A 21,442-nucleotide genomic window follows, 5' to 3' on the forward strand; every position below is an offset into this window, starting at 1 on the left:
ATCGCGTGAGATGATATCAATAACTGATGTTTAAATGTCAAATTGGCACAAATTCAGCCGACGTCAGGAATGCCACACTCACAGATTTGTTTTTAATGTGCTACATCACTTCCCTGAATCATGAAAGCATGGTTGGAGGGAAGGCCTAAATAAACTAGATTTACAAATTTAAAGTTGGACCTGCATCCACACCATGCACATCTCTTATTTACATTACTCTTTAAAAAAATGAACAAATGAATTTATGGGTTATTAAACGTACCATTGCTCAGTATAATACTATTAAGGGGTTTTAGTGTTACAACCTCACTTGGTCTGGTATGACTTATAATGTAGTAGCTTATAATGGCTGATAATGTTAGCTAACGATGGCAAGTTTTTGTAAATATGGCTTAAATTTGTTTCAAAAGCTTCACCAGCTACTATACAAATCAGACAGTCCCTGTAACACAAAACCCAGTTTAATCAGGTGTAATGAAAGAAAATGGCACTACAGTATATTTTCAAATCACTCAGACAGTAAGTCACAAGAGAAATGTTTGTAATATTGAAAATATAATACCTATAACGTAATATGTACTGTTTGTCATAATGCATTTTTCTCTGCGTGACTACTGAGACAAAAATCCACTGATGAAGCTCATGAGATTCAGTTACAATCTCTGGAGAACATGCCTGTGAGTGACCCTTGATAGAGATGGTTGCCACCAGTCTGAAGTTCAGTTCACTGAACATAAGACTACTAGGCCTGTGGAAAAAGTTGTAACATATCATAATCAACTGAGTCTGGTTCTTCAGGAGGTTTCTTTCTGTCAAAAGGCAGTTTTGGGAACAGTTTTTACTGTTTTTCTCTCTATATCACTGATCATGATTTGGCGATGTGCACTGTAAATGAAATAAAATGACATTGCGCAGCTTTGCGAGGAGCTTTTGTAGAGTCTGAAAAAATAACCCAAATGGTGTCATGATGTTGAAATAAAAAATACAATTCGAGGTGCATTGTGGGAAATGTGCCAGCATGCTTGGAGCTCAACCCATTTGACCGGTCTTTTATTAATCTGTCACTTGTGAATCACTGACAGCAAGACAAGTTAACATTTAGCCCATTGGACCAGACTGGGCCACTGGCCTGGTGCCAATGGTATGTGTGTGATGGTACGGATGCTAATACAGCACTCCAGGCTCCACTCCACTCCACTCCAGGCTGACACAGCATAGGAAGCAGTGGCACAGACACTGATAGAAAGAGAAAGCAAAAATAAAAAAAGGGACTTGGGGAAAAAGAAATAGAGATGGAGCGGATGAATGTGAGGCCTAAATGCGTCACGTCCAGGGATGGCGCAGGCAGGCTTTTATTGAACAGGGTGTTTTAGCCCCAGCTTTGGGCCCTTTACTCTACAAGTGGGTTGATTTCTTTTAACAACAATTCAAATCGCTTTACAGTACATAAGACACAAAACGTATCAAGAAAATAAACACAACACAATATAAAAGACACGTTTAGATACGATTTTAAAGGGTATACTATGATACAATAAAACAGTGCAGGAACAAGATATGACTAGACAGTTCCAATTTTAACTGCAGTGGCAAACAGGTCATATGACACCCATGATGCACACAAATGCACCTATGCTTTTCCCTTGAGCCAAGCCAATTATTGCTATCAACCATTGTGCCTGATGTTAATTAAATTCTGACCTCTTTACCACCCATTTCTAAATATGATACAGTGGTAGATTTGTGTTTAGCCTTCTATTATATCCCATTGCAAACTGATAATTTTCCTTTCACCTTTGAGGGTCAAACATCTATGTGGCAGAGATCCGTCCTCTGTTTCTGCAAAGTGACTGTGATATATGCTTTCGGTGGTGAGGAGAGACCTTAATGACCTTGTGCTCCCCGGTGGAAGTGCATTGCTTCATTATGCCGATGATCTCCTCAGGGCCAGACTCCCTTCTGCTTAAATGTTTAGGACACACTTCTGAAGTTCACAACAATAACCACTGTACCGGCGGTGGTCATGCTCACCAAACTTCCCTTTTGCCCTCTAGTACAAGGTGACGTGCGATTATATACAGATAACCTCTGTCCAACTGACCATAATGCAACCATCACAGAGGTATGCAAGAAAGCATTATTGATATCTGAAACTTAACCATGCCAGGCCATGCAAGGTCATACAGTAGTACCAGTATCAGCCTAATGTTGCCTTCGTATGGTACAGTACATTTTGGAAAATCTCCAAAAGCAGAGAATAAAACCCCTGTTGGCAGCGCCACCTCCTCGCACAAACCCAGGAATGCAGTCTTCCCTGGTCATGGCTTATTATTGCCATTCAAAACTAAACTCTGGTGGACTTTGTCCTTCATGCTGACACACTGAATTCTGCACCTGACCCTGTTCGGTGGACTGAAAATGTGGCAGCTGCACTCAGAAGCTGCTCTAACATCTGCAGCAGCCTGGGGTTTGCAAGCTGCCTTTTCACCTGTATGCGCACGAGAAGGATGGCTTCAACTTGGGTTTGCCATTTTGGATTAGAAACATGGCTCTCATTGCCTTATTAAGTTGAACCCTGTAGTGCACAGGATGCCAGCTGTTGCTGCACCAGCCATCTTAATTCAAAAGTCGGCCTCCATTGTGATGGGCTTGGTTCCTTGTGCTGTTTCGATATTTTGAACATGATCATGTCACAGCTGTTGATGAGGCAACAGAGTTACAGTTCTGTCTCTTCTAATATTTCTGTACAAAGGGCTCCGGTTTATATCCATCAACGTTAGCAACTTTTATCGAGGAACTAAAAGGTTCCTGCAGATCGTTTTTCGCCTGTATTTCCACCACGGTAGACACTTGTCCATGCGGTGGAAATGCAAAAAGTTCCCTCAAACGTTCCTAGTTCCTATGGAAAGTTCCTGCGGTGGGAACGCAGCTAGTTCCCAATTAATTCGATGAGGAGCTTGTTACACAAAATCGAAACACTGGTTGATACAGTTACAGTTACAGATACAGTTAGGTTGATACAGTTACATCACCTAAAGGTCGGATTCAAAATCAAGATCTGACTCTCTTTTTTTTCCCTGGGGTGGTTCAGCAAAGACGCGTTTTTTCTAAATGCCTGCAAGCCGACTCAAGCCTGACCGCCCCCACAGAAGAGAAAGAAAGCATCACTCCCTGTTCACATCTTTGCATAGACGCTCGTGGGGACATACCGCTCTTGGTGTCCTTTCCATCCAATAAGGGTCGGTAGTCACTCTTAGAAACTGTCTCTCCCACTTTGTCATCATAGCTCTCTTTTTCCAGCGAGGCCATGAAGTCTCTCTTCAGCAGGGACTCGGCAGGGGCCCCACCTGGGACCCCACCTCCACCCCCACCCAGAGCATCTCGCAAGGTCAGGTCCATAGTCCTGTTGCTGCAGAGAAAACAGAGAGACAGGTGTGATTACTTATGGCTATTTTCCCGCTGCACTTCACAGGTTCACAGGATGTGTCATTTGTGTGCGACTGACCACTTCACAACTTTTACGAGCCTGTCAATTCAGGTGACACGAGTTCACACAATTTGCAGAAGTCTTGCGGACGCTGCCTAATAATGGCAATGGCCCAAGGGCTACATCCATAATAACACATTTTGTATTGTCCAGTCATGCGCTTTAGCTCTGTATGAGAAATATCGCCGTCGATACTAACACACCTTATAAAACATTTCACACAACCATTCACACACACACACACACAATAGGCAACCAGAAGCAATTTATTTGCAATTGGTTGCTTAGATGCAGCAAATACCATGAACGATGAACAGCAATTGTGAAAATAGGCACGGATTTCTTTTTTCCGGGATCGGTGACAAGGCGGAACTGTTACAGAAAAGCACTTTGCATTCACCACTGGTTGTCGAGTTTTAACTGACAAGACCCGATCAGGAAGCAAATCTGGGTGTGAGTCACGACAATTTCAATGTCGAGTTATCGTACGATACATGAAAATGACCTTGATCATTTCTATTGACATCGATAATCGCCATTGTGTTTGTTGACAGGTAGGCACGCTGCTTCAATCCTCTCCTCTGCTCGGTGTCGCAGTTCACAAACTGTGTCAACACTCAGCAGCTTTGCTTTCCCGAAAGTTCATTTTGCAAAAATATTGCCGCCGCTGCTTCAGAATTGTATTAAATGTCGCAATTACACGACTCTGCCAGGGCTTTTATTTTGACGCGACAAGACACAACGACGGAGCGCTGTAGAATCTCTGGGCGACGCGCCCCCGACGAGAGGCAGGGAGGGAGACAGGGAGGACGGAGTACAGTCAAAAGTCTGACTGTACTTTAACAGAGAAAGCGACGACAAGGCAAAGTGCAGTAAATGTGGGTCGTTTATTAGCTGCAAGAATCTGGACAAACAGCACGACAGTGATTTCAAGCAAGGCACAGTGTTGGATGTCCTGCGGGAGTGCGACTGTGTCACTCTGCTCATCAGCAAAAGCAGCTCACAAGCACCTCAATAAAAGACCATGCGGTACTTTAGTTCCCATTTTGCCCCTGTTGCTGCTTTGATGAACTGCCCCAACTGCTGAAAAAAACTGGCAGCGACACAAATCGCGTAGAGGAGTGCAGTGATTCACACACGCAACGACCAATAGGCCTTTAATAAAAGCTCACACGATTCAGTTGCAAAAAATGACAATAATATTGTTTATCTCAATAATTCTGTCCTAATATAGTGTCTGACAAAAAGTAATTATTGTGACAGGCCTAGGTGTGTGCATAATCTTTTCTTATCATCTCCGTTTCCACTTGTCCAGAATAAAACGCAGGCCCCGGATTATCAAACTAAAATGGGAAACTTTGGAAAATTTAGGTATCATAAAAATCTGGACACGAGGCGTAAATTTGGATACAGGGCTGCCTTTTAAATTAAAACGTATTTGAGTGGAATTATTCATATAACATGTTTCCTTCTCTTTATCTCTGTTTTTAATGCTTAAGTTCTCTCTCCTCTCTCCCAATTCAGTTCAGTCAGACAATGCTTGCTTTTGGAATTCATTTCTTTTTGTCAAGTGAGATTCAGCCATATTCCCAATTTCAAAGCAACCAAGAGCCCTTGTGAATGTAGGCAAAACCATTTACAGTCGGTCATGTTCTACATTGGGCAAAGTTTGCTTTCAGGCAGGAGAGGTCAGAGGTCAGAAGGGAAAGGTAAGGTTCAAATAAACATTACAATGAGATGAGAAGTGAGCAAATAGAAGTTCCCCTATATAGCAGGGGAATGTGAAAATTGTGTCAAACGCTTCACATACATCATTCTGCACAGTGATCGTCCAACATTCAAGTAAAGTAACAAAGAGCACAACATATGTTTGAGTGGAGGGAGACTTTAAAACTGTTACAGCCTGTGCACAAAGCTCACCATGTTCTTGATTTTTGTTATGTTTGTTATGTTGTTATAAAATCCACCCGTACAGATTGAAACTTTAGTCAGAACCCACCAGAATAATCAGGCTGCTGGATCCAGACCCCCGACTCCCAATCCCCAGCAAGCAAGGGTTAGAGAGAGCTGCTGAAACGAGAGAAACTGTTCCCACACGCCTCGCCCTGACTTTTTTAATGATACATTTAGATATTAATGCTTTGTTTAACGTAGCACCGCACTGCAAGTGCGTAATGCAGCTCCTGTCTGATAGGACGGGGAAGGGGTCAGAGGTTTTTCTGCACCGTATAGTCAGCAAGGCCACAGTTCTTAACCCTTCGATTAAAAGTGTGTAGAGTGTTTTGTCACTTTAAGAGCAAATGAGTGGAACATGATGCATCCTGTGATTTTCTTTTCTCTTTCCCTGAGCCGCCAGGCAACTGTTGCGCAGCCAGAACACCCCCAACTCATTTGCACACAGACTTTGACTCTAACAAACACGCACAATAACGTCCATTCTTCTGCGTATCTTATAACTGGTACAGGCGATTTAATGTAAAAACAGTTCCCAGTCTTAAGTATGTCATTTTATTTTGAATATTTCTTTCTCTCCACAACCATCTTGCGAGCCCCAGAAATGATCTTGCAAAGAGTAGGAGAGGAGCGGTCAGGACCGGGAGTTTGAGAATCATTGGTTTAGATAACATTTCTCTTGGCGACAACACAGCAGCAGTGACTCGCACACACAAAGACCAACAGGCCTATACTGCAAACTCACATGATTCAGTTGCAAAAAACTTGTCTTACAACGATAATCGCAATAATTTCTGGGACAATATATGGTCCAGGAAAAAGATTTATCATGACAGGCCTACTGGCTGAACAGGTGTTTGGATTATTCCTTTGAACCAAAAGTAGAGTAGAGGAAAAATTAAAAATTAAAAGCCAAAATGTGACGATTAATTGACAATGACACATTCCAATAACAACTCAGGACCCTGTGCTGCCTCAATATTCTCGCTCAAACTTCTCAAACTTACGGCAGACATTGCACAGAGGACGCAACACCTCGATTAACAGAGAGCAAAGGATGTCAAACTTGTTGACCAAGGTGATCAGTAAGACAACTTGATCCATCCATCCATCATCTCTACCACTTCATCCTTTATGCTGCCTGGAGGAAGCAGGAGTACCTGGGGGACAACATGCAAAACTCCACACAGAAAGGCCCCCGGATGTTCTTTGTCCGAACCTGGATTCAAACCAGAAACCTTCCTGCTGTCAGGCGACAGTGCTAGCCACCGCACCACCGTGCAGCTGCAACAAGAAACCAATTTCAGATAATAAATCTTTCTACCTGCTACTGCTAGTTCCCAATGCTTAAGAAGAAAAAACCGTTGAAGCAAATTTGAAATGCTCAAAACAGTTTCAACATGCAACTGACAACCGCACTCGTCTGTAGCCAGCTATAGCCAGACACCTGTCAGAGATCCCAGGTTTGATCCATACTGCACATGTGCAAACATCCAAAATCTGCTGCTCCCCCCATTTGCTTGACAAGCCCCGACTTTCCACATCCATGAAAATGACAGCTGATAAAGGCTGTACGCAACAGGACAGAATGCTGTCCTGCGATCGGATATGAGAGGAGAGATCGCTTCCACTCAGGTATTGTTCTAATTTATGTCTATTTTTAGCTTTAAAAGGGTAAGTGCATCTCGTCTAGCCTGTCCTGACAACACGCTACTAATGCACATGACTCAAGCTCCATCACAGAAATCAGATGCAAAGACACCAAACAACGGTGAGTTGTGCAAAAAAAACACTAAATCTTTTTCATCTTGACAGAATTCTTATCATTTGTGCCCAACTTGCAAACTTTGTTTTGGTTGGAGGTACACTTCATTACTTCTTGTAAATGCCATAAAAACATAAACTGGAGTCCCAACCGTTAGACAGCATGACCCCACCTTCCTGTCTCACTGTCTGCGGTTTGGGTTTATCCCTCCATCCACCCTCCAAGCAAACAAGCTGTCATTGTTTTGTAACCAAACACACGCACACACATACACACACACACACACACACACACACACACACACACACACACACAAATGCAGTCAATAATTATTTTTTTTTAATAAGAAAATTAACCAATCCTAAATAGGAGCTTTCTCATTTCCCTCTTCGCCTATTATTCTGTAATATTTATCGCTCCACTGGAGAGGTTTCATTAGCTACAATATTCAGAAGGCTGGACCTTGTCTTCTCTTACCCAATTTCTCACAATAATTTTTTGTTTGTGTTTATTTCTAAATATACTTGGCAAGTTGTGTATGAAATGAAAAGGGAAACGGATGAGCATGTTTTTGTTTATTCTTCCAGTTCTTCTGAATAGCAACCATAAGTAGAATGGACCCTAAGTAGAGCCCTGACTACATTGGATCACCTCACAATTACAACCAACCAACATTTATTCATATAGCGCTTTACAGCAACCACCAGGTATCCAAAGTGCTTTACATCAAGAGATAACATAAAATAGAATAAAACAAACAACAAAATCAGACAAAGGTACACAAAAGGCAGAGGGAAAGTGTCTAAATAAAAACGTTTTAAGGACGGATTTAAAAAAGTGCCAAGTCAGAGATAGAGCGTAAGTCAGGAGGTAATTCGTTCCAGAGTTTTGGAGCAGCAGCACCGAAGGCACGATCACCCCACTTTTTATACCTCGACCTTGGGACTTCTACAACAAGCTGACCGGAAGACCACAAATACAAGACTAGGAAAGCTTTGTGTAGCATAAAACACTTCAGACTGGGCTGTCCATTACTGACGATCATCAGTCTCCTTTAGGAAACTGGAATTGTACCCTAACCATCAAACATGTCTTCACCTTAAAGAAAATATTTTGATTATCAAAATATCAAATCCTTTGAGTAACGTTTTAGGCTAAAATGGCCACAGTATCATTCTCAAGTTACTGCTTCCCAGGTGTGACAAGTTTTTTTTGTCTTTTTGCAGTAATAAACTCAACATCTTTAAGTTTGGGCTAAATTAAAATGAATTATTTAAAGATGTCCTCCTGGGCTTTAGTAAACTGTGAGGGAACTGTGATTTTGTGACCTTTCTGTTTACCAGCCGAGCGCTCTGGTATAGTATGAATTGTACACACAAACATTAAATTGTAAGTGTCGGTAAGTAAAATGCTCTGTGTGTGTGTGTGTGTGTGTGTGTGTGTGTGTGTGTTTGACAGAGAGAGAGATGATGAGTTGTTGGACAGCTGTTGCACTCTGAAGGATTAAAGACTATCTCTGTACCCACAATCCCCTGCTCCAACATCCACCACCCCTCCCTCTCTGAGTAATCATCTCATCCTCCAAAACACAGACAGTTCTCACGCAGGCACACACACAAACACACACACACTGGTACTTCACTCTTTGTGAGGACAGACATTTACCTAATGCGTAAGGGTTTTTCCGCCAACGAAACAGACTTTGAAGCCAAAATCAACATTGTTTCTTTTTCCCATGACTGTTCAACACCCTTAACTGCAGGTTCATTATTCTAACCATGACAACAAAACTCCTCTAAACTTGAGCAAGTACTTATTTTTACTCAAACCATGACCTGACCATGATGAAGGTCTAGTATGCCTGCCTCCATAGGGGCCCTATTGCAGGAGATGTGGCGAGGGGTCTCATTAGGGACAAACAGCCAACAGTAAAAGCACCATCGTTTAGGTTGGAAGACCAATTGGCAATTCACTGAGCATGGTCGCATTAACCATGATTTCCTTGGCATAACAGTGGATGCTACGCAATACATCGCAAGAAACAGCTGAATTGAATTCTAAAGGAAGAATGGTCCAAACGTTCCCCCTGAACGTTGAGCGTCTGATCTGCAGCTGAAGAAAGTGACTGTTTAAGGCACTGCTGTGTCAGGAGGTTTGTCTAGTTTCTAAAGCGAAGGGATCATCAAAAAATCCTGCTGCCATGAATCAGCAAGCAATGATACACAATGATGTCACTAGTCGAATTAGAGGACCTGAACCAATTTTCAAGAAGTTGAAAATAGTAATGGCGCTGTCAATGACTGTTATCAGAAGGTTTTTTACCACAACGTGAAATGGTAAAGAAATTTTGTGATAAAGCTAACTGTTCTATGACTGATATGAGAGGCAAGAGACTAGAGGGCTGTAGTCTCCCGTTCAACTGGTCGATGTTGGTCGATATGCCCTCGTCCGACCAAATTCCCATTGGTCCAATTATCGCCGGTGTTACAATTATAAGGCGAACAGCGCTACATCAGCAGCCTGTTTCCAACGGCAGTGAATACTTGAGCTTGTGAATAAACGCTTACCATACAGTAGACTGATACCTCTGAAACAAGTCATGACTAAATTACTAAAAAACAGTATGCAAAAGAATTAACAAATAAAAGTTTCGAAAAATCTGTCCTAATAAACTGTACCCTACAACTACACAACCGAGGACAGCTGTTTTTGCTCCACAGTGGGATACACTTTAGCTTCACAGCCGTAGGTCAGTTCAGTTCAACAATGAGTCACAGTACTGTATGTCTGTGCTAATGATGCTGCAGCAGTGAATGGAGAGGTTAGTGACCTGCTCCCTCCTGCATCCAATAAAGAATCTTCCCTCTTCAACACCATGAATCTCTGGTTGGTTGCCACAACTTGTAATAGGTTACTAGCTCAACTTATTATTCACAATATATCATGCTTCATGACACTTTGTACGTCAGTTTCAGACGAAGAAATTGCATCTTTATTTATTGCCAGACTTTATGAGGGTTGTAAAGTGGCCGCGATTCTTTCTTTTTTTTTTTTCAGCTCAGTATAATCATAATGTATTCATGTTCAACCACCAGCCTTGTGGCCTGACAAACAGAGAAGCACATCACAGTCCTGACCTGACCTGACTGAAGGACACTGCAGCTTTTAGCCCGCTGAAGGGTTCACACACAGTGCAAGAAATCGAGGGAGGCCGGGACATGCTGCAAAAATAACATGTCAAGAGGAGTAGCAAAGATAAGACAGAGGATCACTGTGAATTAGATTTGGTAGTACATTGGACTTGACTCACCGGTCCTTCTAAATAAAAGGTGAGCAACATGGAGCCAGTGACGATAACATGGCACTAAATCCACAAAAGTTCACAAGCAATCATAAGCGTGGATTTTTGCTATGTCGTCACACAACTTACTGGACATTAGATTAATATCTGAGCAGCATACAAACTGACAGCCTAAAACTGAAGCTCTATTATGCCAATGAAAACTCACTTTAAACTGAAATACAATTCACAAAAAAGCTGAATAAATCCAATCTTTATGTTATGAAATCAAAAGTTTCAATGGCAAACAGTAAACAGTTCATCCATATCAAACCTAACCTAACCTAAACTTCATCATCTAAACTTTCTTTAGAAGCAAAATTAAAAAATTTAGTGCAACTGAAATTTCACAAATAATCCCTCATCATCACAGAAAAGGTACAGTGAGTCAAATTTGAACGATGAAACTTGGTCTGTAAACCATGATGTTCTTCTTGATCAATTCACATGCCACATGTCATCACTTTTGTGATGTCATCGTGTTTAGTCATCAGCTTGCCAAAAAAAGGAACAACGCTTACTCCAGCTCGAAAGGATCACTACAGTACGCCATTTTAGGAAGATCGAATATCAAAGTCATCTGTATGTTAGATAGAAAACTCCGACTGAGTACTTCCCAAAATGACAGACTGCGTTATTCGACATCCTTGACAAAGCCAGCAGACGCAGAGGATAAATGTGTTACTTAATTTAGTCAGGAGCAAACAATCTGAACACCTGAAATGTGTCTGGGATTCCGTTAGCGAGGTCAGACATGTCGACTATAAGTCGATTGACGCTCAAATCTGTTTAAATCATGTTTACTGGAATGTTGGGAGTAAGTTCCCTCCCACTTTCCGCCTTTTCTGGTCTACTTTCATGTTGTTAATGAAAACCTGCTACAACAACGATTGGATTCTGACAGAAGGGATGATGAGAGGATGGGAATAGATTATAAAATGGTGGAGACATTGAGTAGACAATCCCTTGCACTGGTTACACACTGATGACAAAAGATGAATGAACAGGAAACGCAGCAGAGGCTGTAACTATGTTTTTACATCCATCCAGATTTACTGCATCTAACGTGGTAACAAAATCCTGTCATGGCTGCCCAGCCAGTTGTCATGGTGACTCAGCAGTTCCTCCCTCCCACACACACACACACACACACACACACATATGTACAGTATTTCTGATGAGCAGCGGGTTAGATTACTGCTGACACTGCACACAACACACACATACTGTACGTGAACACACACACACAGCATCAAACTAGTGATTCTCCACTCTGATTTTTTACTCTCCAGATCCAAACAGCAATACTTAAAGCCGAGCAGACACTGTACGGATTAAACCCTAGTTCAGCCCCACATTGTTTGTGCCGACTAATTTTAGAATTGGGGCTGCACTCCTGCCAGATTAATTGTGATTTGACTTGCTGTTTAGGTGGGAGGGGGGTCATGCCGCCACATTAATTGTCACACTGATTGATTGCAACTGATTGATGGCCTGAAAGATCAACAATGTGGCTGTGGGTTTTTCTGGTGGCATGTCAGAAATGTTATGCTCTGCTGTGTGCAACATGATTTCTCTCATGGCTGCTGTCAGAAGATCCGCTCTGAACTGCACAGAGCTCGTGTCAGTATTACGGGAGTAGAATTGCACTGGACCACAGACGAGGTATTTTCAGCATTTGTGGATCCATATTTTTGGGGGGGTGTAAAGATTCACCAATACAAATCAGTATCCGGTTGTTTTATCACAGATATGACTACACCTACACACGGACCACTCTCTACAATTTTAAATGGACCACGATTCGGCCGATGACCCGGTTCTAACGTTACGAATCGGTTAAAGCTTTGCTGTCAATTCAATGAAGCTGTGTGGTGCGTTGAGCTTTTTCTTCATGGAAAGAGACGTGTGTGTGTGTGTGTGTGTGTAGGCGCGCATCTTTACGGCGTCTCGCAATGATGTTACTAATGGCCCTTTTCCACGGGCACTTCTGGCCGCGCCGAGCCAAACTGTGTCGCGCGCTGATTTGCTTTTCCATGACCACTTTTACTGCCGAGCTGCGCCGAGTCAGGCCCAGGATGGACCTTCTCTGGAGTGGGGCCACTTATATAGGTGAGTTCCAGAAGTTCTTTCACCGACAAAATGCACTAAGTCGCCAAACTCACGAGAAAGACTTTGTTTCCTCATGTAAATATACCAACTAGGGATGGGCACGAGTAGTTAATTCCAAGATCGAGGGATCCGACAATTCCTCGAGGGCCAATCAAGTACTCGTTGATAGCAACGCATCTTTCTGCAGGAATAACGATGCACAGCAATACATTATACCCAACATGTAATGCTTATTCTCAATCAAAACAGTCACAGTTACCCTTTAAGGATATATTTTTCACAACCACAACTTCACATCATTTTTTTTCTTACAAAAACTTAATTAAATTTGCGTTTGCGGCCTCCATCAACTGAAGGAATTTGTGCTATAAATGTCAAATAAAATGCTGTTGCGAACATGCTCCAGCAGCTGAGGTATGATCTTTGCTGTTTAAATCCAAATCTCATTTCCCCCTACATGTCTGTGTTGCTCCTTGCAAATCCATATGTTTAGGTCATCCAGCTCCCTGGCTTTGCAACTGCCCCCTGCAGATCCTCTTATCTGAACACAGGACACCCTCTCAGCTCTCTACTGCAACAAGCACTCAGCATTACAACTGTCTTTGTGAACATTAGCTTTCCATCATAGATGCTATAGTACTTACTAGCTGCCCATTACAGATATTTATAGTAGCGGTATATGCAGCTAATGGTGATACGTAATTTGTGGGCACATATCTGATAATGGAATGTAGTATCTTTCAATTGTTTAATGGAGGCAGGCTTCTAATGCTAACACATTTGATACATAAAAATAATTAATATTAATGATAAAGTTTATTTACAGCTTACACTATAGCCTTTCATCAAGGCCATTTATCTGCAATACCTTCCACACTGCATACATCATATTTATACTGATTCAGAAATATCTGTTCCACCCAATGCAATTGTTTTGCAAAAGAGAGTTTTTAAATCAGCACATGGCAAACACGGACACTGATACTATGTGTGTGAAAGGCTCATATAGGCTGATTTCTGTCAGTCAACTGATAAATCAGTCAGGCTTTCTTTTAGCAATAATTGCTTGATCATAATTTGGTATTTATATCAAATTATATCAGTCTAGATGATGATATTATATAATTCAAATGTTAGATATCAGAAATGTACAAATAATCTAATAATCATGCAGTTTTAATAATCAGCCTTAAATGTTACATCTTAAATCACTTCCTTTGTCCAGTCTGTGCAAATCACACGACTAGCACATTCAGACTTTACTACTTTCTGCAGAAAAAGATAATTATCACAGAAAATGTTCTGATGTGAAAAATTACTTATACAGTGAATGCTTGGGCAGTTGGGTGACTAGCTGGTTGGTTGACTGGGTACATAACTGCCTCTGGATGGCTCACTGCCCGGATAATGGACCAAAAATGTTAACCATATCTGGTTGGATGACCGCTAGCCTGACTTGCTGCCTGCAGTGCTTGGCTGGTAATCTGGGAGGAATTGCATGTAATCCCACCAATCCCTGAATCAGAAATCATGGCATCATCATCATCACAACAATCATGCATTAGAACATCGCTGATAATCCATGGAGCTCCCTGCTTGTAGTCTTTGCCATCACCAGGCTGTCGTTTTTCTATTTTATCTTGCCAACTTTGGCTCCTCATGCCCTGGGATTGGGGTATTCCAGTGTAGCTGCTCCAACCTTCCAGTTCATGGGCCATTCAGGCAGCTACATTACGAGTGTAAGGCCAACAAGTCAGTGAAAGTAGTGACACCCCGTCTGGCAAACACAGCACCACATCAGAGTCGCTTGCGACTGTCACTGCGTATGAAAATGTCTCACATAGCCACCGTGAGGTAACGAACACCGCGACCATTCCCTCGTTTAGGAGACAGACTGTTAACAGAGAGAGAGAGAGCTGAAGTCTCTACACATTCACGGTCACCGTGTGTTCATTCACTGCTCTCTCCCCTTCTTCTCCTCAACACAGCTCGCTCTCTTTCAGTGTGTGCGCATGCGCCCTCATACCGGCAGTTAGTTAGTTCAACAGAGAAATATTTGACATTAGACCCAGGAGTGGTGTTAGGATGGGTTTATTAGTTTTTGCCCATGTGAGATTCTTTTGTCTTTTGAATACGATGCTTGTCACAACATGATTTTACTTAATTCAGGGCCAGTGAATAAGACTTTGCAGCAACTTACAGAAAGCTTCCTAAAGTTTGGGGCTGAGGCTTGTGCTGCCTTCAGACTGGTCCTTTCCTACACAGACTCATCTGATGATGTAAGGTACATGGCCACCTTCAGCGACGACCATTAATACAGATGGATATGTTTAATTACAACATGTCCAGGAAGTGAAGGACACACACGGGCTATCTCAGCACAAGATCATCAAGACCCTGAGGATACAACTGAGCAAAGTTCTTGGTGCCTTGACAGAGGAGACAGAGGTGAGAAGATGTTCACAAAGGAGCTCTACACATTCTGTGCAATGTACAGATTTTGTGGCAGGGGTTTGTCTCCAGATGGATGTTTGGCCCCATCTTGCATGCCTGTACAAATTCTTTGTCCATGTCAACTTTCAACATCTCAAGGAGGAGGTATGCCATATGTCCACATCTATTTATTAAAATGTGTTTTATTCAATACATTGAACTGAGGGGGATTTGCATCTCTGACTAAACAGCAGCTATTCTTTTTTTAAATATAGGTCCCTGGCACAAATCAGACACTGAGGAGCATCTAAGAAGCAGGACAGACTCAACTCTTTACTGGGGCATTGAAGGAGGATGAACTCACTACAAACACTAATGCCATGATAAACCAAATGTTGTTTCAGGAAACTAGAACCAGGAGGAGGTCATGAGTCGGCTGGCAAGGGAGTTTGATGAGTGGGCCAACCTAAACCCCTGCCTGACCAGGGGGGGAATTGCACACGTTATCCCTGTTTCAAAACAAATAATCCTACATTTTTGACTTTCAATGAAGTTTGCTGGGTTTTTTTTGCTGTATCTTCAAGTGAAAACTGACTTTGAAAGCAGCTTCAAAGAGAGCACCTGGCTGCCTGCTGGAGCATCTCCATAAATTGTCCCAAATGATGGGGAAAGGAATAAAATGTTTGAGCAAAGGGTGTGGAGCACCCACTATATATAGTTCTTCAGTTATTTGACACTACAGTACGTGAAACAAAGGATCTGTATATACACATTGTTCGGTGTTGAGCTGTTGGTTGGACACAATGAGTAACTTGAAGATTAAACAGATATAAAGATAGCAGTGAGTTGCAGGCTTTCTTATTTTTCTCTTTTTCCTATATACAAGTGATGATATATGTGAGGCTAATTCCCCTGTTTTTGTTGGTCACTGATAAATACATTGGGGGTTTAACATTAAAATGAGACAGAATTTCAGCTTTTGTTTCCTGGCATTTTCGTACAAACACCATTTTGTATGAGACTGCCCCATTTTTTGATTTGCAAAATTAAAAGAACAAATAGTCTTCAAGTATATAACATTGGATACTTGGCTGAATAATCCTCACTTTGAATAACTGCTGAGTTTGTGATGCTTTTCCAGCCTTTTGCCGCAGCCTCTTTCAGCTCTTTCCACTTTTCCCCCTGATGAAGCCCTTTGTTGTGTTGTCAGAGTGTTTTGGGTCATTGTCTTGCTGCATGATGAAGTTTGGATGCATTTCTCTGTAAATTGGCAGAGAAAATGTTTCTGCAGACTTGGGAATTCATTCTGCTGCTGCCGCCATGAGTTACATCATCCATACAGACTAGTGAGCCCCTTCCAGAGGTAGCCATGACACCACCTCCACCGAGCTTCACAGATGAGCTTGTTTGCTCTGTATCGTGAGCAGATCCTCTTTTTCTCCACACGTTGGCAATTCCATCTCCTTGGTAGTACATTCTTTGGTAGAACAAAAAAATGTTCCAGATCTTTTGCTGCTCATTTATTTGGCTTCTTTGCAAATTCCAATCCAGTCTTCTAACTTACTGCTGCTGAGTGGTTTGCATCTTGGGGTCTTACCTCTATAGTTCTGCTCTAGGAGTCTTCTTCGAATGTCGGATTTGGATATCTTGACCTCTGCTGTGTGGAGGTTGGGGCTGATGTCACAGAATGTAAGTTTTTAACACATTTAGAATAAAAGCTGAAATTCTGACATCTTGTCTCTAATTCATCTTTTGATCAATGTACAAAAAAAACAACAACAAAGGAATTGGCCTTGCTGTTTTTAAAAGGTTTTGAGGGGGCTGTACGTACTGTACATCAGGACCTATTGTAGTCTCGCGATTTATATCAATAACTGTTAAACATTAAAAGACAACAAAAATGTTGGACGGTTAATACCATCAGTTAAACTTAACAGGTTGTCACCAGACTAACCACCCAGCATGTGGATAATGTTTCTCAATCAAAAAAAAATAGTAGACCCGCTGTCCACTTTGCTGAGGAAGGAGGTTAACTGGCCTGTTTATGAACATACACAGTTCACTCTCATGAGCACCTGAGTGGCTGCATGCCCGTCGTGGGAATGCACACAGCTAAAGTGGAGTGATATGCCAAAGTTGCCTACTTGTCGAGGATGGTAAAAACTGTATGGATGTTTTGACAGTCAACTGGGCCACCGATTCAGCGGGATTTCTCCCGGTGCAGCCGATGGCTGCTAAAACTGTGAGAGTGAGAGAGGAGGGGGGACACAGGGGGGGGCGAAGAGTTCTGCACACAGTTCTGCAATGAAGCAACAGCACAAAACACTAAGTTAGAGATCTTTTATGTTATGATGAAATTTAAAATTTTTTAAAAATGGATCATTATAAAACTAAGGCAAGACAAATTGGATTTTGGTGGCCCGTCACAGTTTGGGAAAACGGTGGTTGATACTGTTTCTGCCTTAGGGTCTGTTGTATTCTGTTTTACTATGTTCACAACAGCTGCAGGTGTATGATGATGCTTGAAACCCAGGTCTATTGTTTATCCTTCTACTTCCGAAAGTAAAAATTAACCCTTTTAACATTTAAACCTTGTCATTTAACAGTTTATGGTCTGTTAATGAATTAATTTCAGACCATTTGATACAGATTAAAACTCAAGAGGATCTCTTGATCAAATACAATGTGACATATGACTGACAGCAAAGGGGCAACAGGTATAGGCAGAGATGAAAAAGCAGAAGATATCCAACCGCCACGAAAAGACACACAAACAAGGGGTGTCAGAAAGGATGACTGTGACCTCTTCAACTCTGCAGGATGCAACTGTGCCCACCGACACAAAACATCACAACATTACTCGCAAGTTCCTCTCATGCACCCACGAACTTTCCCGAGATGTGGAACGTGTCGGGTTGAATTTGAAAGAAATACCTATTTGCTGGGGCAGAGACCTCCCGAATGTGTCCGATTTATGTAACCGAGCAGCCATGTGTCTTGGCCCAAAATATCCCAGGGTTGCATCATCGGTGAAGCGCAGGGACAAGCGGATATAGGACACATACTACAGTGTTTACTCAAACTTTAGCGCCAGCCCTACTTCAATGGAAATTTAAAAAACAGGAGAAGTAAAGATCTTCATACACCGACAGCATGCCTGTGCTGGTCTATATTATTAATCAAAGGAGCATTTATCATCCTCCATCACAGCGAAATGCAATGTCACGCGTGAAACCGACTGCCGACTGAAACATTTTGAGACAGACACTGCCACAGCCAGGGAAAGACATGAGCACTGGGAGAACAATGCGTACTAATCCACACATGGACAGAGGATGCACTGTGCGCGTCTGTGGTTGTGTGAACGTGTGTGTACAGTGGGCTGCCGGGGGGTGGGGTTATTCTTGTATAATGGCAGACTTAGTCCCTATAGAACGTAACGCACTCTTAATAAATCTGGCAAAGGCTATAGGCTGTATTAAATCACCTTCAAGGCCTATGCAACTGCACCCGTCTGAAAAATGTACCCCTGCAGTTAATACAACAGAAACAAGTGCAGCATTCGAAATCAAATGTCAGACGCCACCGCAGGTCCCTGACATTGGAATATTAGTAATAGGTTTAAAGCGCTCAACCTTACAATGCCATTAGGGGAAATGAGGAGGCCACTACACAGTGATCAGTGATCACAGAGGAGCACCGAGGAGCACATGGGGCCCGTCGAGGACCCTCACGGGGAGGTTGTGTGTCCCAGTGAGTGTGTTCAGCAGGAGAGGCGTACCATCCCGACTGCGGCACCCCCTTAACAAAGAGACACGAATCCGCGGACCTCTGCATGAGACACAGACCCCCCCCCCCCCCTCACACGCCCACTATCCTCTATCCTTGTGATGGGCAACACCGTGCACAACGATGCGCCATGTAAGAGGCTAAATGCAGAGGGCCCACGTCCGTGCAGCACGGGGCCTAGACAACACAATAAATATCACATGAATTCCATCATTCATTCATAATCGCAGGAGATGATGGCGCAGCGCGAGGATACCGCTAGGAAAGCGATAATCGCGCGATGACAGCCGAAAGATCGGAAAGAAAGTCTACTGACCGTTAGTCTGCGTCCCGTTCCTCTCGCTGGGAGATGATATAGAACTGTGTGTGTGTGTGTGTGTGTGTGACAGTCAGAGTGTGTGATGGTGAAAAAAATGCCTCCACCTTTCGCTCCTCACCAAGCAGACTGGTGCCAGCGCTCAGAATCAGGTTCCGCCCCCTGAGCAACCGGCTCAGCCAATCAGAGGCGGGGAGCGACCCAAAAAAAAAAAAGGGGCATTTTCCGTCTGAATCCCTGAATCTGCAGCAGACAGCTGGATGATGCCTTCACGTGCTGCCGTAAAAAATAAAAAAAAAGGAAAAAAATGAAAACCAGATACAAAATGAGAGCTTTGAATTGATTTGTTTTTGGGATTTGAAAAATCATGGCATTCCTCAGATGAGGAAATGTATTTCCAACATGGAACCCAAGACTTTACAAGAACAAATCACTTCAACACAAGTTAGCACAGTAACAGAAACATATACAAATTATAAAATAGCAAACAATAGTAAATTGTAATTGAAAACATAACTCTCTCATGACTCCACCAAGTCACGCAAAACTACACACACACAGATATCAGTACTCGAAATATCAGGGGGTGGGTGTACATCACACTTTACATGTATGTGTTCATACATGTAAAATATACCAATTTTTTTTGCATTATTCTCTGTGAAATTGGTGAAAATGTAAAAAAAAGACATGTTAAAGAAAGTAATTTCAAAAAATTGCTGGATCTTGGTCCATATGTCCCATCCTTCCCAAGTTTCTTGGAAATCCATTAAGTAGTTTTTGTTTAATTCTGCTGACAATCAAATAAACCAACTAACCAACAAACAAACGAATGGACAGGGGCAAAAACACCCACCCTGGCAAAGGTACTTCAACATTCATCAATAACCTGCCATCCCTCATCATAAGAGCAACTTGGTATTTATTACCTCTGCCGACAAGATTATGTTTTCACCTGTCTGTTTATTGGTCAACAGGATTATGCAAATCTGATGAACCAATTTGCATCCAGATGGGGTAAGAGCCAGGGAAGAATCCATTACATTTAGGTGTGGATCCAATTAGGATCACCTTTTTTGACATATTAATTAATTTCTTAGGAAATAAAGGTTGGACTTGGTATAAAAAAATCGGACATATTTTTTCGGACATAATTTGGGGATGGAGACGAGTCTGAACAGTTTGGTGCAGATAAACATAATAATCTAGAAAGCATTGTTTGGCCTTGGAGGAGGTATGCACTCCACTGAGTGCCAATTTCAACATCATATACTAAAACTAAATCAGAAGACTTAGATTCAAGATTCAACACTAAGATTCAAGAAAGATTGATGATATAGAAGAGCCAGTGCACACAAGGGATGTCTTCATTTGTTAATAGTCGTACCTAATTACAAACAGTTTTGTGTTCTTTTAAATGCCCTTTAAATAAACTTTTTTCTAGAAAATTTGCAATACTGGAAATTGTGTGAATGCATTTTCTCGTCTATTGAATTTATGGTTGTACATTGTTGACCTTCTTCTAGTAGTTTCATTTTGCGTCCGAGGGAATAAAAACATTAAAATGAATGACAGACGCGCTGGTTACCTGACTGACTGGATGACTGTCAAAGACGCTGTCTGATAAAGCTAGCTAGATGACTGACTGGCTGTTGGAGAGGCAGAGGTTTCTCTAGGATTATCGGGGATTATGGCTCCCATTTGATTTGGTGGGGGTTTTTGTAATCTCTCAAATATCACAAACTGTGTACACACAAGCACAAAAACACAGCAAACAAAGGCACACACCAAAATGGCAGATGTCCTTTTTTTGATATAATTAAAACATTCATCTTTTCCAGCTCAAAGATGGAAGAAGTATCGCCGACACTGCAAAAAACTGTTCCATCGATTCCACTCACGAATTTTACCGAATAAAACTTCCTTCAGATTGCAACAGTATAATATCATTATGATCAGGTTGTAACATACAGTAGCATGTGGATAATCCATCCACCCATTAGCTATACCACTTGTCCTTTTAAGGCTTTCTCTGGCCAGCTACCATTTTCATCATATCCTTTCGCTATGGGAAACAAGAGCAACCTCCAGGCTCCAATCTACATGCTGAACCTACATGGCAATGAAACATCCTGTTAAGATGTGCACATTTTTCCAGCTCCTGTTTTATTTTGTAAATACCAACATTTCCTGTCTTTTCAGTTCCCCCGTTCCCGATAGATTTACTTCCTGTACCTGCATGTACCG

General features: G+C 42.0%; 1 protein-coding gene across 5 annotated transcripts in view; it reads right to left on the minus strand.

Moving 5' to 3' along the window:
* Positions 1-19,337, minus strand: part of map4l (microtubule associated protein 4 like) — an 83,743-nt gene extending 64,406 nt beyond the window's left edge. For 3 of the 5 annotated variants that reach the window (XM_035635025.2, XM_035635023.2, XM_035635021.2), the window contains exons 1-2: positions 19,196-19,336; positions 3,210-3,409 (exon numbers count right to left, since the gene is read on the minus strand). In XM_035635025.2, coding sequence (XP_035490918.1) covers positions 3,210-3,399 — 190 coding nt within the window. In that variant the 5' untranslated portion in view covers positions 3,400-3,409; positions 19,196-19,336. Of the gene's footprint in view, positions 1-3,209; positions 3,410-19,195 lie in introns of all 5 variants that reach the window. The other 2 variants (XM_035635026.2, XM_035635024.2) reach the window with 1 other exon arrangement.
* Between the last annotated feature and the right edge of the window lie 2,105 nt (positions 19,338-21,442).

Source organism: Scophthalmus maximus, chromosome 5, assembly GCF_022379125.1.
Source record: "Scophthalmus maximus strain ysfricsl-2021 chromosome 5, ASM2237912v1, whole genome shotgun sequence".
NCBI lineage: Eukaryota > Metazoa > Chordata > Actinopteri > Pleuronectiformes > Scophthalmidae > Scophthalmus > Scophthalmus maximus.